The sequence below is a fragment of the Bos indicus x Bos taurus genome, chromosome 15, assembly GCF_003369695.1.
Source record: "Bos indicus x Bos taurus breed Angus x Brahman F1 hybrid chromosome 15, Bos_hybrid_MaternalHap_v2.0, whole genome shotgun sequence".
In the NCBI taxonomy this organism is placed as follows: domain Eukaryota; kingdom Metazoa; phylum Chordata; class Mammalia; order Artiodactyla; family Bovidae; genus Bos; species Bos indicus x Bos taurus.
In genome coordinates this window covers 35978120-35995368 of record NC_040090.1, presented here as the reverse complement: position 1 = coordinate 35995368, position 17249 = coordinate 35978120, and the positions used below count along the sequence as shown (strand labels likewise).

Below are 17249 nucleotides of genomic sequence, written 5' to 3'. Positions count from 1 at the left end.
TCCTGGTCTGCCATGGTCCTTTTCAACCTGAGCAGTGACAACCCAGGACCCTTCATTCTGGTGGGGATCCCAGGCCTGGAGCAAGCCCATGTGTGGATTGGAATTCCCTTCTGTATCATCTATATTGTAGCCATTGTGGGAAACTGCATCCTTCTCTACCTAATCTTGGTGGAGCGTAGCCTTCACGAACCCATGTTCTTCTTTCTCTCCATGCTGGCCAAGACTGACCTCACCTTGTCCACAGCTGGTATTCCTAAAACACTGAGTATCTTTTGGCTTGGGGCTCGAGAGATCACATTCCCAGGGTGCCTCACACAAATGTTCTTCCTCCACTACAGCTTCGTCCTGGATTCAGCCATCCTGATGGCCATGGCATTTGACCGCTATGTGGCCATCTGCTCTCCCTTGAGATACAACTCTATCTTGACCCCCAAGACCATCATCAAGATTGTGGTGGGAATCTCCTTTCGTAGTTTCTGCATCATCCTGCCGGTTGTATTCTTGCTCATACGACTGCCTTTCTGTAGGACACGCATCATACCGCACACATACTGTGAGCACATAGGTGTTGCCCGGCTCGCCTGTGCGGACATCTCCATCAACATCTGGTATGGCTTTTGTGTTCCCATCATGACAGTCATCTCAGATGTGATCCTCATTGCCGTTTCTTACACACTCATCCTCTGTGCTGTCTTCCGCCTCCCCTCCTATGAAGCCCGCCAGAAGGCCCTGGGCACCTGTGGTTCCCATGTCTGTGTCATCCTCATGTTTTATACACCTGCCTTTTTCTCCATCCTTGCCCACCGCTTTGGACACAATGTCTCCCGCACTTTCCACATCATGTTTGCTAACCTCTACATTGTTATCCCACCTGCACTCAACCCCATTGTTTATGGAATGAAGACCAAGCAGATCAGAGAGAAGGTCATCATTTTCTTTTCTATCAAGGGTACATTATGGAAATGTTAGGAGACATTGGAAAAGTTAGGAGAAGTTTTTAACATATATTAATGTGCAAGAATTTTTTTAAAAGGCAAATGTTATTTAAAGTAAGAATAGTCTACAAGTGATTTTGTGTTTTATGAATATGTCATGATTTATATGTAAGAAAGATTTTTGTATATTAAAATACTCCTTGATGACCTGATTATTTTTGGAATATGATACTGCACAGGATACAGTCTGGAAGAAGGAGGGGAAAACAGAGTGCTGAGTTAGTCTAAATAGAAAATATCAATAGCAATTCAGAAATTGAAATTTGCAGTTATGGAGAGAGAAAAATATGTGAAATCAGACAAAGACTTGAAAGAAAAGAGATTAAAACTGAAAATATTAGATTATTAGATGGATTTAGGAAATTTTAAATAATATATATTCTAATTATTGTCTATGTTATGCTTATGTATTTCACTTTAAATGTCCAATCCTTAGACACCAAAAGCCTTCTAGTACAAGTCTGTTATAAATAATGAGTTCTATCAGCATTGCTATAATAGGAATAAGAGAATATACTTATCAATGCCATGGTTTTTGGGAAGGGAGAGTAGCTTTTAGGCTCCAGGATATACTGATAAAGTGAACTTCAGAGATAGTGCTCAGGAAAAATGATCCCCTACAATAGCTAGAGATCTGAGAAGAGGGCTGGACTTCCTACAACCTTCCTACAATACATAGGTGAGAACTCAAGCCAATATGAAAGTAAAACAAAACAAAAAAACAACAACATTGGCTGCAAGACTTGTGGAGTTCTTATCTACAGAGTCTATTTCCTTCATTAAAAGACTCAATTGCAAAATACATTTCTTCGGTGAGGTTTGGGGATGAAAATGGGAAAACTACAGTAAAGTAATACATTCAAGGTAAGATGCACCCAAATGTCATAAGCATTAGAATCGAGAAGATACATGTTATAATCAAAGAAAGATGTGGAGTTCTTTCAATATGTGTTTTTTGAAAATTGTCTATTCAACCGGGAATTGCCTATTTAGTACCGAATATATTTTAAGTTTTGTCCTAAGCATTCAGGATTAATAATATGGAAGAGGCTCTGCTTTGCTTCTCTGGAGCTTATTTTCCAGGGAGAGTAACAAATAAGGAGCAAGAAAATAAATGTGTTACCTTCAAATAGTAATATAATCAATAGAAAAACAAAACCAAATATAATGATGGACCAAAACTTGATGAGAAAGACAATGGCAGAGAGAACAGCAGTACATGCAAAGGCCCTGGGGCTGAAAACAGCTTGACATGAGCTGAGGCCAAAAATAAGGTCTGTGTGGTCACAACAGAGTGAGGTGGGATAAGGCGTGAGGGATTAGGGGCAGGACCAGATCCTGGGGGACTGGAATCATCCAGACATCATTTTTAGAAGAGGAAACTGAAACTCTTAGAGTGAAATGACTTTTCCAAGGCACGTGGCAAGGGAGTCATAAATGTGGAGCTAGAAAAGAATCTGCTAAGTCCTATTGATATTCCCACTGAACATAACATACCTTACTCATGTGAAAACAGACTCCAGAGGAAGGTAAAAAAAAAATTATCTATGAGAATCAGAGGCAGTTTTTATTGTTTTTGTATGCTAAGCTATGTTCGACTTTTTGAGATCCCGTGGACTGCAGCCCTGCCAGGTTCTTTTGTTCATGGGACTTCCCAGGCAAGAATACTGGAGTGGGTTGCCATTGCCTTCTCTCAGGGATTGAGCCCTGGTCTCCTGCATCATCAGGCAGATTCTTTACCACGGAGCCGCCTGGAAAGCCCATTATTGTTTTTGTGAACTGTATTTATCTTCAATTAAGCCACAGTTGACTAAGTGAGTATTCTGTATTTTTGTGCCAGCTTGCTAAAAATGCTGTTGGATATCAAAAGAGATGAGCTCTTATTCTTCTGGTTATTTACATCTCACTGAGAACATGGATTTTTCCAAGAGACGATATTTTTAAAAATTTACTGATGGAAAAGTAAATAAATAGAGACTGAGCTGGGATAATTTAAAAATACATACTTCTTTCATCCTGGTAGGAACTGGAATCTGTGGTTATTCACTGACATGCACGAATGGCTCCCTTGGAAGCTTAATGACCCAGAAAAAACAACAAAGGAAGTGACTGTTTCCCTTTCCTTCTCCAGCCCTCTATCTTTGAGCTAGTTATCTACTATAACTTTTCTAGCCTTCTCAGGAGAGTTTCTTTATTTCTATGACTTTATGGCCTCTTTGCTGATAACTCTGTATCTTAGTTTTCATATGTAATCTTTCTGATGAATTTCAGTGCTTTCTTACCTCATAGGGTCAGTACCAATATTAAAAGCAAAATGTAAGTGAGTGTGCTTTGCAGATTGTAAACCATCATTCTAATGTTAGCTGTTCAATATTTCCACTAATTACCACTAACATTCTCATGTCAGACTCATCCTATTCAAACCCAAGCTCATCAGTGTAATGTAAAATCCTCCCCTTTACTGTTTATAAGAGGAGAAAACTGGTTAAACCCTGATTTGCTCTTCCTTTAAGTTTAAATTTACTGTCCTAGCTGCTAATGTCTCTTTCTGATGAGGTTGGTTATAAATATTCTATTCCATGTCAGACCATAAATGAAATTACATGTTTTGGTTTGGATGAAAAAAGAATAATTATACAAAAATTATCAGGTGACTGTCTCACACATAAGTTGCCTTGTCCTGTATCCATTCCTTTCTGCAAATTCCCATCTCTTATATTAAAGATGTCTAAAACTAGCACAACATTGTAAGCCAATAGAGGCATTAGTTATTTTATCTTCCTACACTCAGAATTTAGAACTGGACTCTACAAATTATTTAGTTGCTAGGCTATATTTGACTCTTTTGTGACCCCATAGACTATAGCCCACCAAAACTCCCTGTCCATGGGATTTTCCAGGCAAGAATACTGGAGTGAGTTACCATGCCCTCCTCCAGGGGATCTTCCTGACCCAGGGATCAAACCCACAGTTCCTGCATTGGTAGGCAGATTCTTTACAGGAAGCCCACTCCACAAATAGTAAGAATTGATAAATGTGTTCCTGACACCTTTAATAACTTAGATTATTAAATTTACAAATGGTTTATGTCATATTTTCAATAGAATTCACAAAGTCCATGTTATATGAAAGGAAATACATATAAACAGGGAGTAGAGACATTGAGCAAGTACACAACCTGCTAAAATCAAGAGGCATATAATTTAGTAAAAGGAGTAAATCACATAAATAAGTACCTTACTCAGATAATCTTATGTATCACAAGGTACCACAATGATTAGGCTAAAGTGCTAGGAAAGCATAAAGAAGCAAACTCAGTTAATTGGAGTCAAAGACAGCTTCCTGGAAGATTTCTGTAACTGTCTTAAAGGAGAGTTCATTTCTGTGATTGCCTTAAAGAACACAAAGAAGGTGAACCTCAAGGATAAGGAGAATTGGATGTCCCTGACAGAAGGGATGGTCTAAGCCTGCATGGGAAACCATTTGTTCCAAATATTTGCAAGGGCAAATTGGTGGAGGCATCATCCCTAGCGGTGATACATTGCTCAGGGGCTGTAGGGGTTGTGCAGTGAGAAATATGGGAGCTTATAAACTAGCCTTCAGTGGATGTAGGGAACTGACTGGAGTATCAGCAAATGAAGAATAGTCCTGTAGCTTGATGCTATAATCAGTATTTGAAAATTAAAAATCAGTCATACATTTTCTACTTCCTTTTGCAACCTAGTTGAGAGTTAAGCATAGGACTCAGATGGATATAGAAATGTGAGCTTTATTTTTGGTAGTGTTGGGTTCAAGAATATGGTGTGACTATATATTCAGACTGGCTTTTACTGTTTTATCTCCAAGTCTAAACTTGGGAGGACACACCAAGAATGAGTCAGAATTCACAGAACAATAATTCTAGCTCAGTTGGCTGCAGAATCACAAATGTGGATGTACATATATGAAGATACATGTAGAGAAAGACCTCTAGATCAGTTCTTCTCAAAATGTCAGTGAGGAGTCACCACTTTTTTAATGCCCCCAAACTGTAGATTAATACTTTTGTTAAATACAATAAAATTAATTAGTAGAAAATTTTTAAATGTGTTGAATATACAAGCCTTGTTTTATTATTATATTCAAAAGGCATAAGATGTATTACAATGCATAAAACCAGAATAGACAGAGGAAAAAAATAAAGAACTTACAGAAATTGTACACATTGTTTCTTGAAAGAATGCATACAGGTGACTAATGTAGATAACAAATTATTTCATGAGATTTTGCCATTCTGCAACTCTAGTTAAATGAAATTTATAAGTGAAAACCGAAAGCCTTATATTAAAAGCCGATATATACCTTTTGAAGCAATGCCATGTATGCTGCTGCTGCTGCTGCTAAGTTGCTTCAGTCGTGTCTGACTGTGCGACCCCATAGACGGAAGGCCACTGGGCTCCCCCGTCCCTGGGATTCTCCAGGCAAGAACACTGGAGTGGGTTGCCATTTCTTTCTCCAATGCATGAAAGTGAAAAGTGAAAGTGAAGTCGCTCAGTCGTCTCCAACTCTTAGAGACCCCATGGACTGCAGCCTACCAGGCTCCGCTGTCCATGGGATTTTCCAGGCAAGAGTACTGGAGTGGGGTGCCATTGCCTTCTCCAAATGCCATGTATATCAATATTTAAAATTTTAATGTATCAAATGAGCTTACACTGATTTTGCTAATTTATCTAACAGGTTTGATTGATGACAATACTACTTCTAGGAAATAATTTCTGTTTAAATCATATTTTGTGTGTTGGTTTGATTAGTTATTTTGCTAATATAAATAGTCAGAAAACCTATCTGACAAAGGTTTATTAAGTAAAATGGCAGAGATAATTTTAAAGCAATGACACCACTATAATTACATTTGCTTATCTTTTATTTATTTATTCCAGCAAAGCTATGCTTTCATTTTATCTTCAGTTTTATTAGTAGCCAGTTTGAATAATTTATCCTAAACTTTACAGTTGAATTCAAATGATCTTTCAGTTTAAAGAGTAATTTCTGAATTTCTGGAATTTCCTATGTTCCTGGAGTTTCTTATGTTGGATTTTGTTTTGATAAAAAAATAAAATTCAAAACATTCTATTAAATGTATTATTCAGTGACAGTCTTTGTAAATGTGCAATATATAGCTCATAACTTATTGAAAATTATTGTTACTTTAAGGATATGTCACAACATTCTGGAGACATTTTGACCTCCAAAATTTCTAACTTCCATATTTGCCTCTAAAACTTACCTACTATTAGAAAGTATGTTGCATAAAAGCATTAGGATGTTAATATTGCCATAGAGAGTCAAGTTAAAAAAAATCTGTCTATCCAATTTAATTCCTTAAGAAATGGGACCAAAAGGTCATCTTATGGTAATGAAGATCCTATATGTGAGACAGCAAAAGAGGCACAGATATAAAGAACAGACTTTTGGACTCTGTGGGAGAAGGCGAGGGTAGAGTGATTTGAAAAAATAGCATTGAAACATGTATATTACCATACGTGAAATAGATTACCAGACTAAGTTCGATGCATGAAACAGGGCACTCCAAGCTGGTGCACTGGGACAATCCAGAGGGATGGGATGAGGAGGGAGGTGGGAGGGGGTTCGGGATGGGGACACATGTACACCCGTGGCTCATTCATGTCAATGTATGACAAAAATTACCACAATATTGTAAAGTAATTAACATCCAATTAAAATAAATAAATATATATATTTTTTAAAAAAGGTCATCTTCTTTTGCAGAAATAATGAAAGTTCATTCCATAGTTCAAACATCTTAATAGAGCTTTTCACTATAATAACCATCATTCCTCATAGGCAGAAACTTGTTTTTGATCAGCTTCCATACTATCTATCACAAAATAAAGAGAATAACCTTGAATTTAACACAGTAAGTTTTATACAGTTCCTTATTCTGATTATCTAAACACATCATTCAGCTTAGCTTTTATTTTCCCTAGCAAGCCTTTACGTTTACATTCTGATGTAATTAAGCTCATTAATCTTCCTAGCTACACCAGTGTGTTTACCCATAACTACACTGTTTCTATCAGTCAGTTCAGTCTCTCAGTTGTATCTGACTCTTTGTGGCCACATGGACTGCAGCATGCCAGGTTTCTCTGTCCATCACCAACTCCTGGAGCTTGCCCAAACTCATGTCCACCCGAGCTGGTGATGCCATCCAACCGTCTCATCCTCTGTCATTCCCTTCTCCTCCAGCCTTCAATCTTTCCCAGCATCAGGGTCTTTTCAAATGAGTCGGTTCTTCACATCAGGTGGGCAAAGAGTTGGAGTTTCAGCTTCAGCATCAGTCCTTCTAATGAATATTCAGGACTGATTTCCTTTAGGATTGACTGGTTGGATCTCCTTGCAGTCCAAGGGCCTCTCAAGAGTCTTCTCCAACACCACAGTTCAAAAGCATCAATTCTTCAGTGCTCAGCTTTCTTTATAGTCCAACTCTCACATCCATACATGACTACTGGAAAAACATAGACAGACCTTTGTTGGCAAAGTAATGTCTCTTCTTTTTAATATGCTGGCTGTCTAGGTTGGTCATAGCTTTTCTTCCAAGGAGCAAGTGTCTTCTAATTTCATGGCTGCAGTCACCATCTGCAGTGATTTTGGAGCCCCCCAAAATAAAGTCCCTCATTGTTTCCACTCTTTCCCCATCTATTTGCCTTGAAGTGATGGGGCCGGATGCCATGATCTTAGTTTTCTGAATGCTGAGTGTTTTTTTAAGCCAAGTTTTTACTCTCATCTTTCACTTTCATCAAGAGTCTCTTTAGTTCTTTGCCTTCTGCCATAAGGGTGGTGTCATCTGCATATCTGAGGTTATTGATATTTCTCCCAGCAATCTTGATTCCAGCTTGTACTTCATCCAGCCTGGCATTTCGCATGATGTACCCTGCACATAAGTTAAATAAGCAGGATGACAATGTATAGCCTTGACATACTCCTTTCCCCATTTGGAACCAGTCTGTTGTTCCATGTCCAATTCTAACTGTTGCTTCTTGACCTGCATACAGATTTCTTAGAAGGCAGGTTTCTATCAGGACGTATTTTTACACCAAGCTTAAACCCTAAACTACATATTGTATCCTTCATTCATAGCTTTACATACAGGTCTAAGTTGGTTGTATTTGTCAGCAAGAATGCTAAAAAAATAATTATTCCTTCACATCAGTTCAGTTCAGTTCAGTCACTCAGTCATGTCCGACTCCTCATGACCCCATGAACTGCAGCACGCCAGACCTTCCTGTCCATCACCAACTCCTGGAGTCCACCCAAACCCATGTCCATTGAGTCAATGATGCCATCCAACCATCTCATCCTCTGTTGTCCCCTTCTCCTCCTGCCCTCAATTCCAATGAGGTGGAATTGAGGTGGCCAATTGAAGTTGGCCAATTGATGCGGCCAACTTTGCATCAGGTGGCCAAAATATTGGAGTTTCAGCTTCAACATCAGTCCTTCCAATGAACACCCGGGACTGATCTCCTTTAGGATGGACTGGTTGGATCTCCTTGCGATCCAAGGGAGTCTCAAGAGTCTTCTCCAACACCATAGTTCAAAAGCATCAATTCTTCTCAGCTTTCTTTATATTCCAACTCTCACATCCATACATGACCACTGGAAAAGCCATAGCCTTGACTAGACGGACCTTTGTTGGTAAAGAAATGTTTCTACTTTTTAATATGCTGTCTAGGTTGGTCATAACTTTCCTTCACATCACTTTCATATTTAAATCACACATAAAATAATTATCATGCTGGTAATATTTGTATATTCAAGTTGCAATTATAAAAGAAAAATTTGCCGGCTTTACTTGTCCTGTGATTTGGACTTCCATATCATTAAACTCTTAAATATATGAGATTACGTTGTATTGACAAAAGGGGAAAAAGCAGGTGCTCTCACAAGTAGTGAAGTTTGGATTCCTCACTCAGAAGTCCTGTCTCCTTTGCACAGTGGGCTTGTTATTTACGGTTTCTGGGCCATAACTTAGTAACTGCTTTCAGACACTCCAGGTTAGAATATGTATGAACATGTTCCACAAGGAAAAGACCTAACATGAAATGACTTTTCTGGAATAAAAAAAAAAACACAACTACAGTAGTATATTTTTTATTTTTGATAAACTATGAATTTTTTCTGTGATGGTATAAACACAAAATAATTTTATGCAAACTAAAAGCAAATATAAACTGTACATGAGATATTGTGAAATGCCTTTTATTACTTCATTCTATTAGGGTTACCTAGGTGGAGTTAGTGGTAAAGAACACTCCTGCCCATGCAGGAGACATAAGAGACACTGGTTCCATCTCTGGGTTGGGAAGATACCCTGGAGGAGGGCATGACAACCCATTCAAGTATTCTTGCCTGGAAAATTCCATGGACAGAGGATCCTGGCAGGCTACAATCTATAGGGTCACAAAGAGTTGGACACAACTGAAGCAACTTAGCAAGTACTACAGTTATGTACCTCTGAATGGAAGGATGCATTTTTTTGAGGAGGGGAAACATTATGAAACTAATAATGTTTATTATTAGAGTCCAAAAGTGATGTGGATCCAACAGAGTTTTTCCTCAGGATGACTCTAAGCCACATAGCCTTGAGTAATGCTATATTAGTGAAAAGGGAAAGGGAAAGGGAAGTCGCCCAGTCGTGTCTGACTCTTTGCAACCCCATGGACTGTAGCCTACTGGACTCCTCCGTCCATGGGATTTTCCGGGCAAAGGTACTGGAATGCATTGCCATTTCTCCTTAATTAAATCACCCTACTGGGTGATTTACTCCTGTTACTTTTATCTTCACAACCACTTCTTTGGGAAGATACACCAACCACCACAGCACAAAGGAAAGAAATCAAGATCAGAAGATCTAAGAAACTTCTTCAAGGCTACTTAACAGTGGAATTTTATTCAAGCCAGGTCTGCCTGATTCAAAAGCCCAGCCTCTTTCCATTCAGCTGGTATGTCTCTTTTTAGGGGTAAGGCAGAAACAATGCTAAATCAAAATGACTATCCTTGTTCATTTCTAGATGACAACTAGGCTTGGCTTTTTTGTAGAGCATAGCTCATCTCCATCTGAGTTTGCTGCTGCTTGTCCAATGGGTTTTCACAGACCTCTCTACTCAGTCTCTACCTTTGCCCAGGTTCTGAACGTGTGGGGCATATAAACCTGGGGACCAGGAAAGTCAGCGGAGATGATTACAAATCTCTGCTAATTCCTCATTAACACCTCACAGCTGTGACTAGCAGGTTCTCAATCCCTGTAGGGGCTCAGGGTCCATGGCCCTCTGAGGGGCACAGAGAAGAAATTCGTAAGTCCTTCTTATCCCCACCTGTTCTCTCCCAGGCTGACCATAGGAGCATCTTTGGAATCTCCTAGGTTCTGGATGTGCTGACTGCTGAATTGATAAGCTGGAGCAGCAGGGACTGAAGAAGTGTTGGGTAGAGGGAGGCTGGGTGCCTGTTCCTCATCTTTAACCTCTCTTTCACAACAAAGAGGTAAGAGAGCCCTGTTCCATCAGTAGCATGAATTCATCAGCCAAGATCAGTCACATCCTAGAAAGAGTTAGGGGGCCCTTGAAAAGGTGTCTTTATCCCCTAAGGCAATGGCAACCTACTCCAGTACTCCTGCCTGGAAAATTCCATGGGGAGCCTGGAGGCTCAGCCTCCACTGAGGAGCCTGGTAGGCTACAGTCCATGGGGTTGCAAAGAGTCGGACACAACTAAGCAACTTCACTTTCACTTTCAAGCCCAATACTGAAAAGTCCCACTAAACTGCCCATCCTGGAGGAGATGCTTCCAGAAGCCCCTCAGTTTTGGTGGAAATGAGGTGTTCAGACTTTTTCTCAGAGAACAACTTTGGGATGCACAGGAGAGTACCGTGCAGCAGGCCAGTGGGGACATCAAGTTTGAGAACTGGGACTAAGGCACCACCACTCCCTTTCTCCTGCTCACCATTCCTGAGCCAGAATAAAGTGAAAATGTGGAAGTGAGGGACAAGGAGTTGGATTAGAAGACAATGCTGTCGTATTCCTCATTTATTTAGAAATGGTCTTGTATTCAACCTCCTTTGCTTGGGGCTGCTATTGGCAAAGGATTTTTTTTTCCTTTGGTCTAATCAGATCAAATTTGAATCCTTCAGTCTCCTTTTAGCTGCCCTCCACCCCCTTACTGCCTTTTTTTCTAGACTTAAGACCATTCTACTTTCAAATAGCCTTAGTTCAGTCCCTGCTCACCTTATCTTTTTAAGATTTGATAAAGGACTTTTTGTCAGATTGTGAAATTAAGAACTAAGAATGCAGTAGAAAGGACCATGAGAAGAATGGATTCCAAGAGTTACAAGAGGGTTAAGGATAAAAATATCAGTAGTGCTTAACATACGCTGGGCATTTACTGTGTTTAAGCTACTACTGTACCTTATGTTATTGCTTTATATATGTTAATTATTATCCCTGATTTAGAAACAAAGAAACTGAAGCATAGAGAAGTTGAGTATTTTGTTTAAAGTCAGAAAGCTTTTGTGTGGCAGTATGAGGACTGGAGACTGGGTAATCTGGCCTCAGGGTAATGAATCTCTGTGCTCAAGTGGGAATAAAGAGAAGCAAGGAAAATGTGTTTTTCTCTCACTCTTATCTCCTCATAAATCAGGAAGGGGATTACAAACTGTTTAAAGGAAGTTTCAGAGTGATTAATCAATTCACTCCCAAATCATATAAGAAAACTGAGACTCGATACATGTTGTTTGAATTAATTTCTTGAACTCTTTTGCACTCTGCTTTCTTTTTTTCTTAATGATTCCTGCTACACTTTATATGTTTTTTGATTTTCTACCCTTTGCTGGAGGGAATACCCTGTTATAACTTGGCAATGAGGAGGAGGACTTGGCAGGAAAAGTAGAGCAGGCAGATGGAGGCTAAGAAGGGTGCAGCTGTGCCTGTAGAGGACCCAACACAGAGCAGAGGCTGAGGCTAGAGGATGGGAGTAGGGGGAGTCCCCCACTTCCTCTTCTTCCCCTTCACTTAGCCCATGAAAATATATTAAAAGGGTAGAAGTGTGGGCTGTAGATGTAGAGGGAATGGTGTCTTTGGGATTTTTTCCAAGAGGAAGTGGGCTAGTAGGGCCCACAGATCCTAAGTATAGGACTTTCTTATAGGGCTCCCATCTGGGAATGGATTGTGCTTGCTTTGTGGTTTTGTGAGAGATGTTCTTAGGCCCTGAGGGAGTTGACATCCTCCTTCCCTTGTTAAGGCTGAGAATGCCCTGTGGGTCCTGGCAGAAGTTTTCCAGGATCTAAAGGAGCCGCCATATCAGTTCACTTCAGTTCAATTCAGCTTGGAGTTTCAGCTTCAATGTCAGTCCTTCCAATGTCAGTCCTGAATAGGACTGACTTCCTTTAGGATGGACTGGTTGGATCTCCTTGCAGTCCAAGGGACTCTCAAGAGTCTTCTTCAACACCACAGTTCAAAAGCATCAATTCTTCGGTGCTCAGCTTTCTTTATAGTCCAACTCTCACGTCCATACATGACTACTAGAAAAAACAGAGCTTTGACTAGATAGACCTTTGTTGGCAAAGTAATGTCTCTGCTTTTTAATATGCTGTCTAGGTTGGTCATAACTCATCTTCCAAGGAGGAAGCATCTTTTAATTTCATGGCTGCAGTCACCATCTGCAAGGATTTTGCTGCTGCTGCTGCTGCTGCTAAGTCGCTTCGGTCGTGTCCGACTCTGTGCGATCCCGTAGACGGCAGCCCACCAGGCTCCCTGTCCCTGGGATTCTCCAGGCAAGAACACTGGAGTGGGTTGCCATTTCCTTCTCCAATGCATGAAAGTGAAAAAATAAAGTGAAGTCACTCAGTCGTGTCCGACTCCTAGCGACCCCATAGACTGCAGCCCTTCAGGCCCCTCCGTCCATGGGATTTTCCAGGCAAGAGTACTGGAGTGGGGTGCCATTGCCTTCTCCAGCAAGGATTTTGGGGCCCCTCAAAATAAAGTATGTCACTGTTTCCATTGTTCCGCATCTATTTGCCATGAAGTCATGGGACTACCCCATAGTAAGAAGTAAAATGAATCCTCGTGACTTGGCAAAGCCTCATCTTCCGGGAGAAATCTCTGGTTTATACACAGCCAAGAGTTCCATGTGGGAAAGTCTAGCCTGGTTTCTCACCTGCCTCTAATCTGCAGGAGTCAGTGTGGGGATGTGAGAGAATGTCCAAGAGGCATATTGCAGAGAAAGCTAGAGCAAACACAAATGGTGTGGAGCTTGACAGCTTCGCCCAGGGTTAAACCTTATTCTCTGCTAACCTGATTGAAACTCCTCAGTCCCAGGACCAGGTTAAGATACCAGTTACTATGTCTCATAAAATTGGGTATGAGAGGGTATAAATTGGCCTCAGTCAGAACACGGAAAACCCAAGCCTGGCTCCTTCTTCCAGATTGTTCTTTACCCACTTAAACCCAAGTAAGTAAAATCCTCCTCCCTCCACTATTTTAACGTGACTACTAGTTGCCATGTGGCATCTGATCCTGGTCCCTTCCCCTACAGCCCAACCTTGATGCTCTGCCGTGTCCTCAGTGAGATCAGAACTTCCTCAGACTGAGTTTCTGTACAACCAGAGGATGTCCCCCTGGACAAGGGACAGAAGAAAGAAGAACCACAAAGCAGAATCAGGGGATGGATGTCTTCCCTAGTCAAAGAAGAAATTAAGTTCCATGAGCCAGGTATATACAGTTATGGTACATCAGAGCTGGGAGTGGAGGGAGGGATGCCACAGGCCTTGGGCAGCTGGGAAAAAGTACTGGACAGACTTGGAGGACTGTGATGTTGGGAGAACAGGTCGGAGCTAATTAAGTGTCCTCTGGAAAAGGATCTAGGAAGATGAGTTTTATCTAAGCACTTGTCACTGAATGGAGTAGAAAATGGCCATTCCATATTTCCTTCCTTCTGACTGATATCTCCCCCAGGATGGAGGGAGCATGGATGCTTAATCTCTTTAACATCAGTTAATATTAAAGGGACTAGGGTTAGATAACAGGAATGACTTTTTCTGGGATAGGTGATCAGGAAAAGCATATTCCAACATCTCCGTGAGCCTGGGCTGATGAAGAGAAGACTGTTGGAAGAGCATCATCTTTAGTCAGATGAGTTTCGCTTCAAATTCCAGTTCCTTTATGTACCAGATGTATGACTTGGAGTAAGTTTTTTAGCTTCTCAGAAACCGATTCCTTGATCCATCACACAGAGGGGAACACTGACAAACTCACAGACAATTAGGGAATTTGTAGGTTCAGTTCAGTTCAGTTCAGTCGCTCAGTCGTGTCTGACTCTTTGTGACCCCCATGAATCGCAGTATGCCAGGCCTCCCTGTCCATCACCAACTCCTGGAGTTCACCCAGACTCATGTCCATCGAATCAGTGATGCCATCCAGCCATCTCATCCTCTGTCGTGCCCTTTTCCGCCTGCCCCCAATCCCTCCCAGCATCAGAGTCTTTTCCAATGAGTCAACTCTTCGCATGAGGTGGCCAATTAGTGTATGCCAAAGCCCTAGAACAGTGCCAGACACAAAGATAGCTCTCAGCAAATGCTGTAGCATCCTTAGTCCCCATCCTCACCTCCACCTGTCTAAAATCTCTGTATACTTGGTAATTACCTCGGAAAGATCTCTTTTGTTTCCTACAGTGACAGAGCCAAGTGGAACCAGGAGATGGAGCTGGATCCCACACTGCCTGTTCTCAACCAGACCTGGCTCAGCTTGGGGCCTGGGACCTTTGTCCTGCTGGGGGTACCTGGAATGGAGGCCTTGCATGCCTGGCTTTCTGTGCCTGTGTGCCTGCTGTACCTGGCAGCTCTGGTGGTCAACATCCTTCTACTGGGGCTGGTGGCAGCTGATAAAGCACTTCAGAGACCCATGTACCAGTTACTGGGGCTTCTGGCAGCAGCTGACTTGGTTCTGGCTACATCCACAGTGCGCAAAGCTCTGGCCGTGCTGTGGGGCCTGTCAGGTGAGATCTCCTTCCAGTCCTGCCTAGCCCAGCTCTTTGTTGCCCACGTGGCCTTCACTGCGGAGTCCTTGGTGCTGTTGGCCATGGCCATGGACCGCTACGTGGCCATATGCCAGCCTCTGCGATATGGGGCGCTGATGACTCTGCGTGTGGTAGGCATCATGGCTGTAGCTGCTGTGACCCGTGGGGCCTGTGTCATGGCACCCCCGGTGGCCCTGCTCCAGAGAACTGCCTTACTGTGGGCAGCGGGCCCTGCCCCACACCTACTGTGAGCACATGGGCATGGCTCGATTGGCCGGTGGCGACACGTGCCCCAGTGTCTGGTACGGGCTGGCCACTGCGCTGCTCTCTCCAGTCCTGGACCTAGGGCTCATAGGTGCTTCCTACGCCTTCATCCTCCACGTGGTCTGTTACCTGCCCTCCCACAGCACCCGGCACAAGGCCCTGGGCACCTGCGGGGCCCATGCCAGTGTCATCACCCTCTTCTACACACCCGCTCTCTTCTTCCTGGCTCACAGTTTTGGCCGCCACATGGTGCCCGGCCACGTCTACATGCCCCTGGCTAACTTCTATGTGGTGGTGCCCCCTGCCCTCAACCCATGGTCTACAGAGTGTGGACCCAGCAGATCGCTCAGAGGCTCAGGCACTTGTTTTGGCTCTTCTGGGCAGGACCAGTGAGGGATGTGGGCCCTGAGAGGGCCTCCCCCAGGAACAAATGAGCACCCTGTTTTCTGCAGCATTTTCCCTCAGTTGGTCAAGCTGGCCTGTTCTAACCAAGGCATTGCCATCATCTGCCACTAGGTGGCCCTATGCTCACCCCAGCCCTCTTCCCATAAAGGGAGAGCGCGTGGTACTGAGTGCACATTGAACTGACCTCTCCCTGCCTGAGTCTACGATGCCAAGACTATTCCTCCTCTCTCTAACTCTGTATGATCTCCATAGATGCATAGCATACGTTGGGCCTGGACTGTGGCAGACAGGGAGGCCTAGGACTCAGGCTGATCATCAGGGTCTTGTCTTTTTCTATCATTCTATCCAGCCAGAACCAGATAAATGAAAGAAAGGTGGCTCTGAATAGGGCCTGTGTACACGGTGTGACACTGAGCAGGAACTCTGTGTTGGCTGAAGGGATGAAGACAGGGGAAGCTGGGGAACTGTCACAATAGGAATAAAATGGAGCTCAGCTCTGGAAACTGATACAGTTTCTGACCTGGGTGATTCATATCTAAATCTTGAGAGACATTGTTTCTGGGAGCGGAAGGGAATGGACAATACTATGGCTGTCTCCCTAAGGTGTTTCCTAACTTTACTCAGAGGCTTCTCCTGCTTTTCTGTCTAGTACCACACATCAGCTTTAGTACTAAATATAGGGAGATGATCCAGCACAATTTGTCCTGTTTCACACTCGATTTCTTCTTCCACTTTTCCTTGCTCCCCAAGGTCTATTAACATCTTCCTAGACACTGATTCTGGATAGGTTTCCCACTCCATGCAACTTAGGGCTTTCAACTCATTCCTCTTTTATCTCCCTAACCTCTATGGTCCCTCTGGACCCCCTGGTTATAGCAAGGCCCAGCCAGGGGAGTTGATGGGAGATGGATCCCTGGCCTTGGTCAGAGAGCCAGAGGATGATAATCTGTAAGTGAAATTTGAGGGTATGATCCCTCATTGAAGGTTTCCCAACAGAGCCCTGAGCATGTCTTTCTGGAGTTATGCATTCACCTAAGCTCTTGGATCCTTTCCTTAAAAGGGGAGGTGGTTCCTCCATAAGCTAAAGCAGTCTTCCCAGATATGCAGCTTGGCCCTCATCCAAGAGTGCATGGCTAAGTAAATGAAGTCAATAGGAAGACCATAATCTCCTCTGAAAATAACTCATCTCAAGGCCCCCACAAGATGTCTCAGGTTTGCCTTAATCTTTTTGAGCAGGAGGGCCCAGCAGGACTGGTCAGATCTCAGCTTGGAATGGATGAGAAAGACCATGTTTTTAGTGAGAAACTCACTCCCACTCCATCTTTGGAGGCACTTATCTGGCTGTCACAGCCCTTTTCGTCCACACCGTACCCCCAGATCCTCCCCACACCCTCACTTACTCTCAGTGCCTTCAGATGCCCAAACCTGGACCCCTCCTTCTGGGACTGTTTACTCTGACCAGAGATAGAGCCTAGGGACGTTCAAAGGTCTTACTCCACTTCTACAGCTAGTGCAAGAGGCAGCCTA

At 42.7% G+C, this 17249-nt stretch overlaps 2 protein-coding genes across 2 annotated transcripts; both read left to right on the top strand.

Annotated features, from left to right (window-relative positions):
* On the top strand, window positions 1-969 carry LOC113904987 (olfactory receptor 52H1-like). Its single transcript, XM_027562035.1, has one exon. It carries the CDS (start codon window positions 13-15, stop codon window positions 967-969), a length of 957 nt encoding a protein of 318 aa, XP_027417836.1. The 5' UTR covers window positions 1-12.
* Window positions 970-3883: 2914 nt separating this feature from the next.
* On the top strand, window positions 3884-16226 carry LOC113905179 (olfactory receptor 52B2-like). The gene is made up of 4 exons (XM_027562154.1): window positions 3884-3977; window positions 13575-13750; window positions 14086-14223; window positions 14710-16226. Exons 3-4 carry the CDS (start codon window positions 14171-14173, stop codon window positions 15302-15304), a joined length of 648 nt encoding a protein of 215 aa, XP_027417955.1. The 5' UTR covers window positions 3884-3977; window positions 13575-13750; window positions 14086-14170; the 3' UTR covers window positions 15305-16226.
* The last annotated feature ends 1023 nt before the right edge of the window (window positions 16227-17249 follow it).

What these genes read in the sequence shown, in the direction of transcription:
- LOC113904987 (XM_027562035.1), top strand. Translation starts at nt 13, where the DNA reads ATGGTCCTTTTCAACCTGAGCAGTGACAACCCAGGACCCTTCATTCTG.
- LOC113905179 (XM_027562154.1), top strand. Translation starts at nt 14,171, where the DNA reads ATGAGTTTCGCTTCAAATTCCAGTTCCTTTATGTACCAGATGTATGAC. An exon ending in TACCAGATGTATGACTTGGA is followed by an intron (nt 14,224 to 14,709) that starts GTAAGTTTTTTA and finishes TGTTTCCTACAG; the next exon opens with TGACAGAGCCAAGTGGAACC.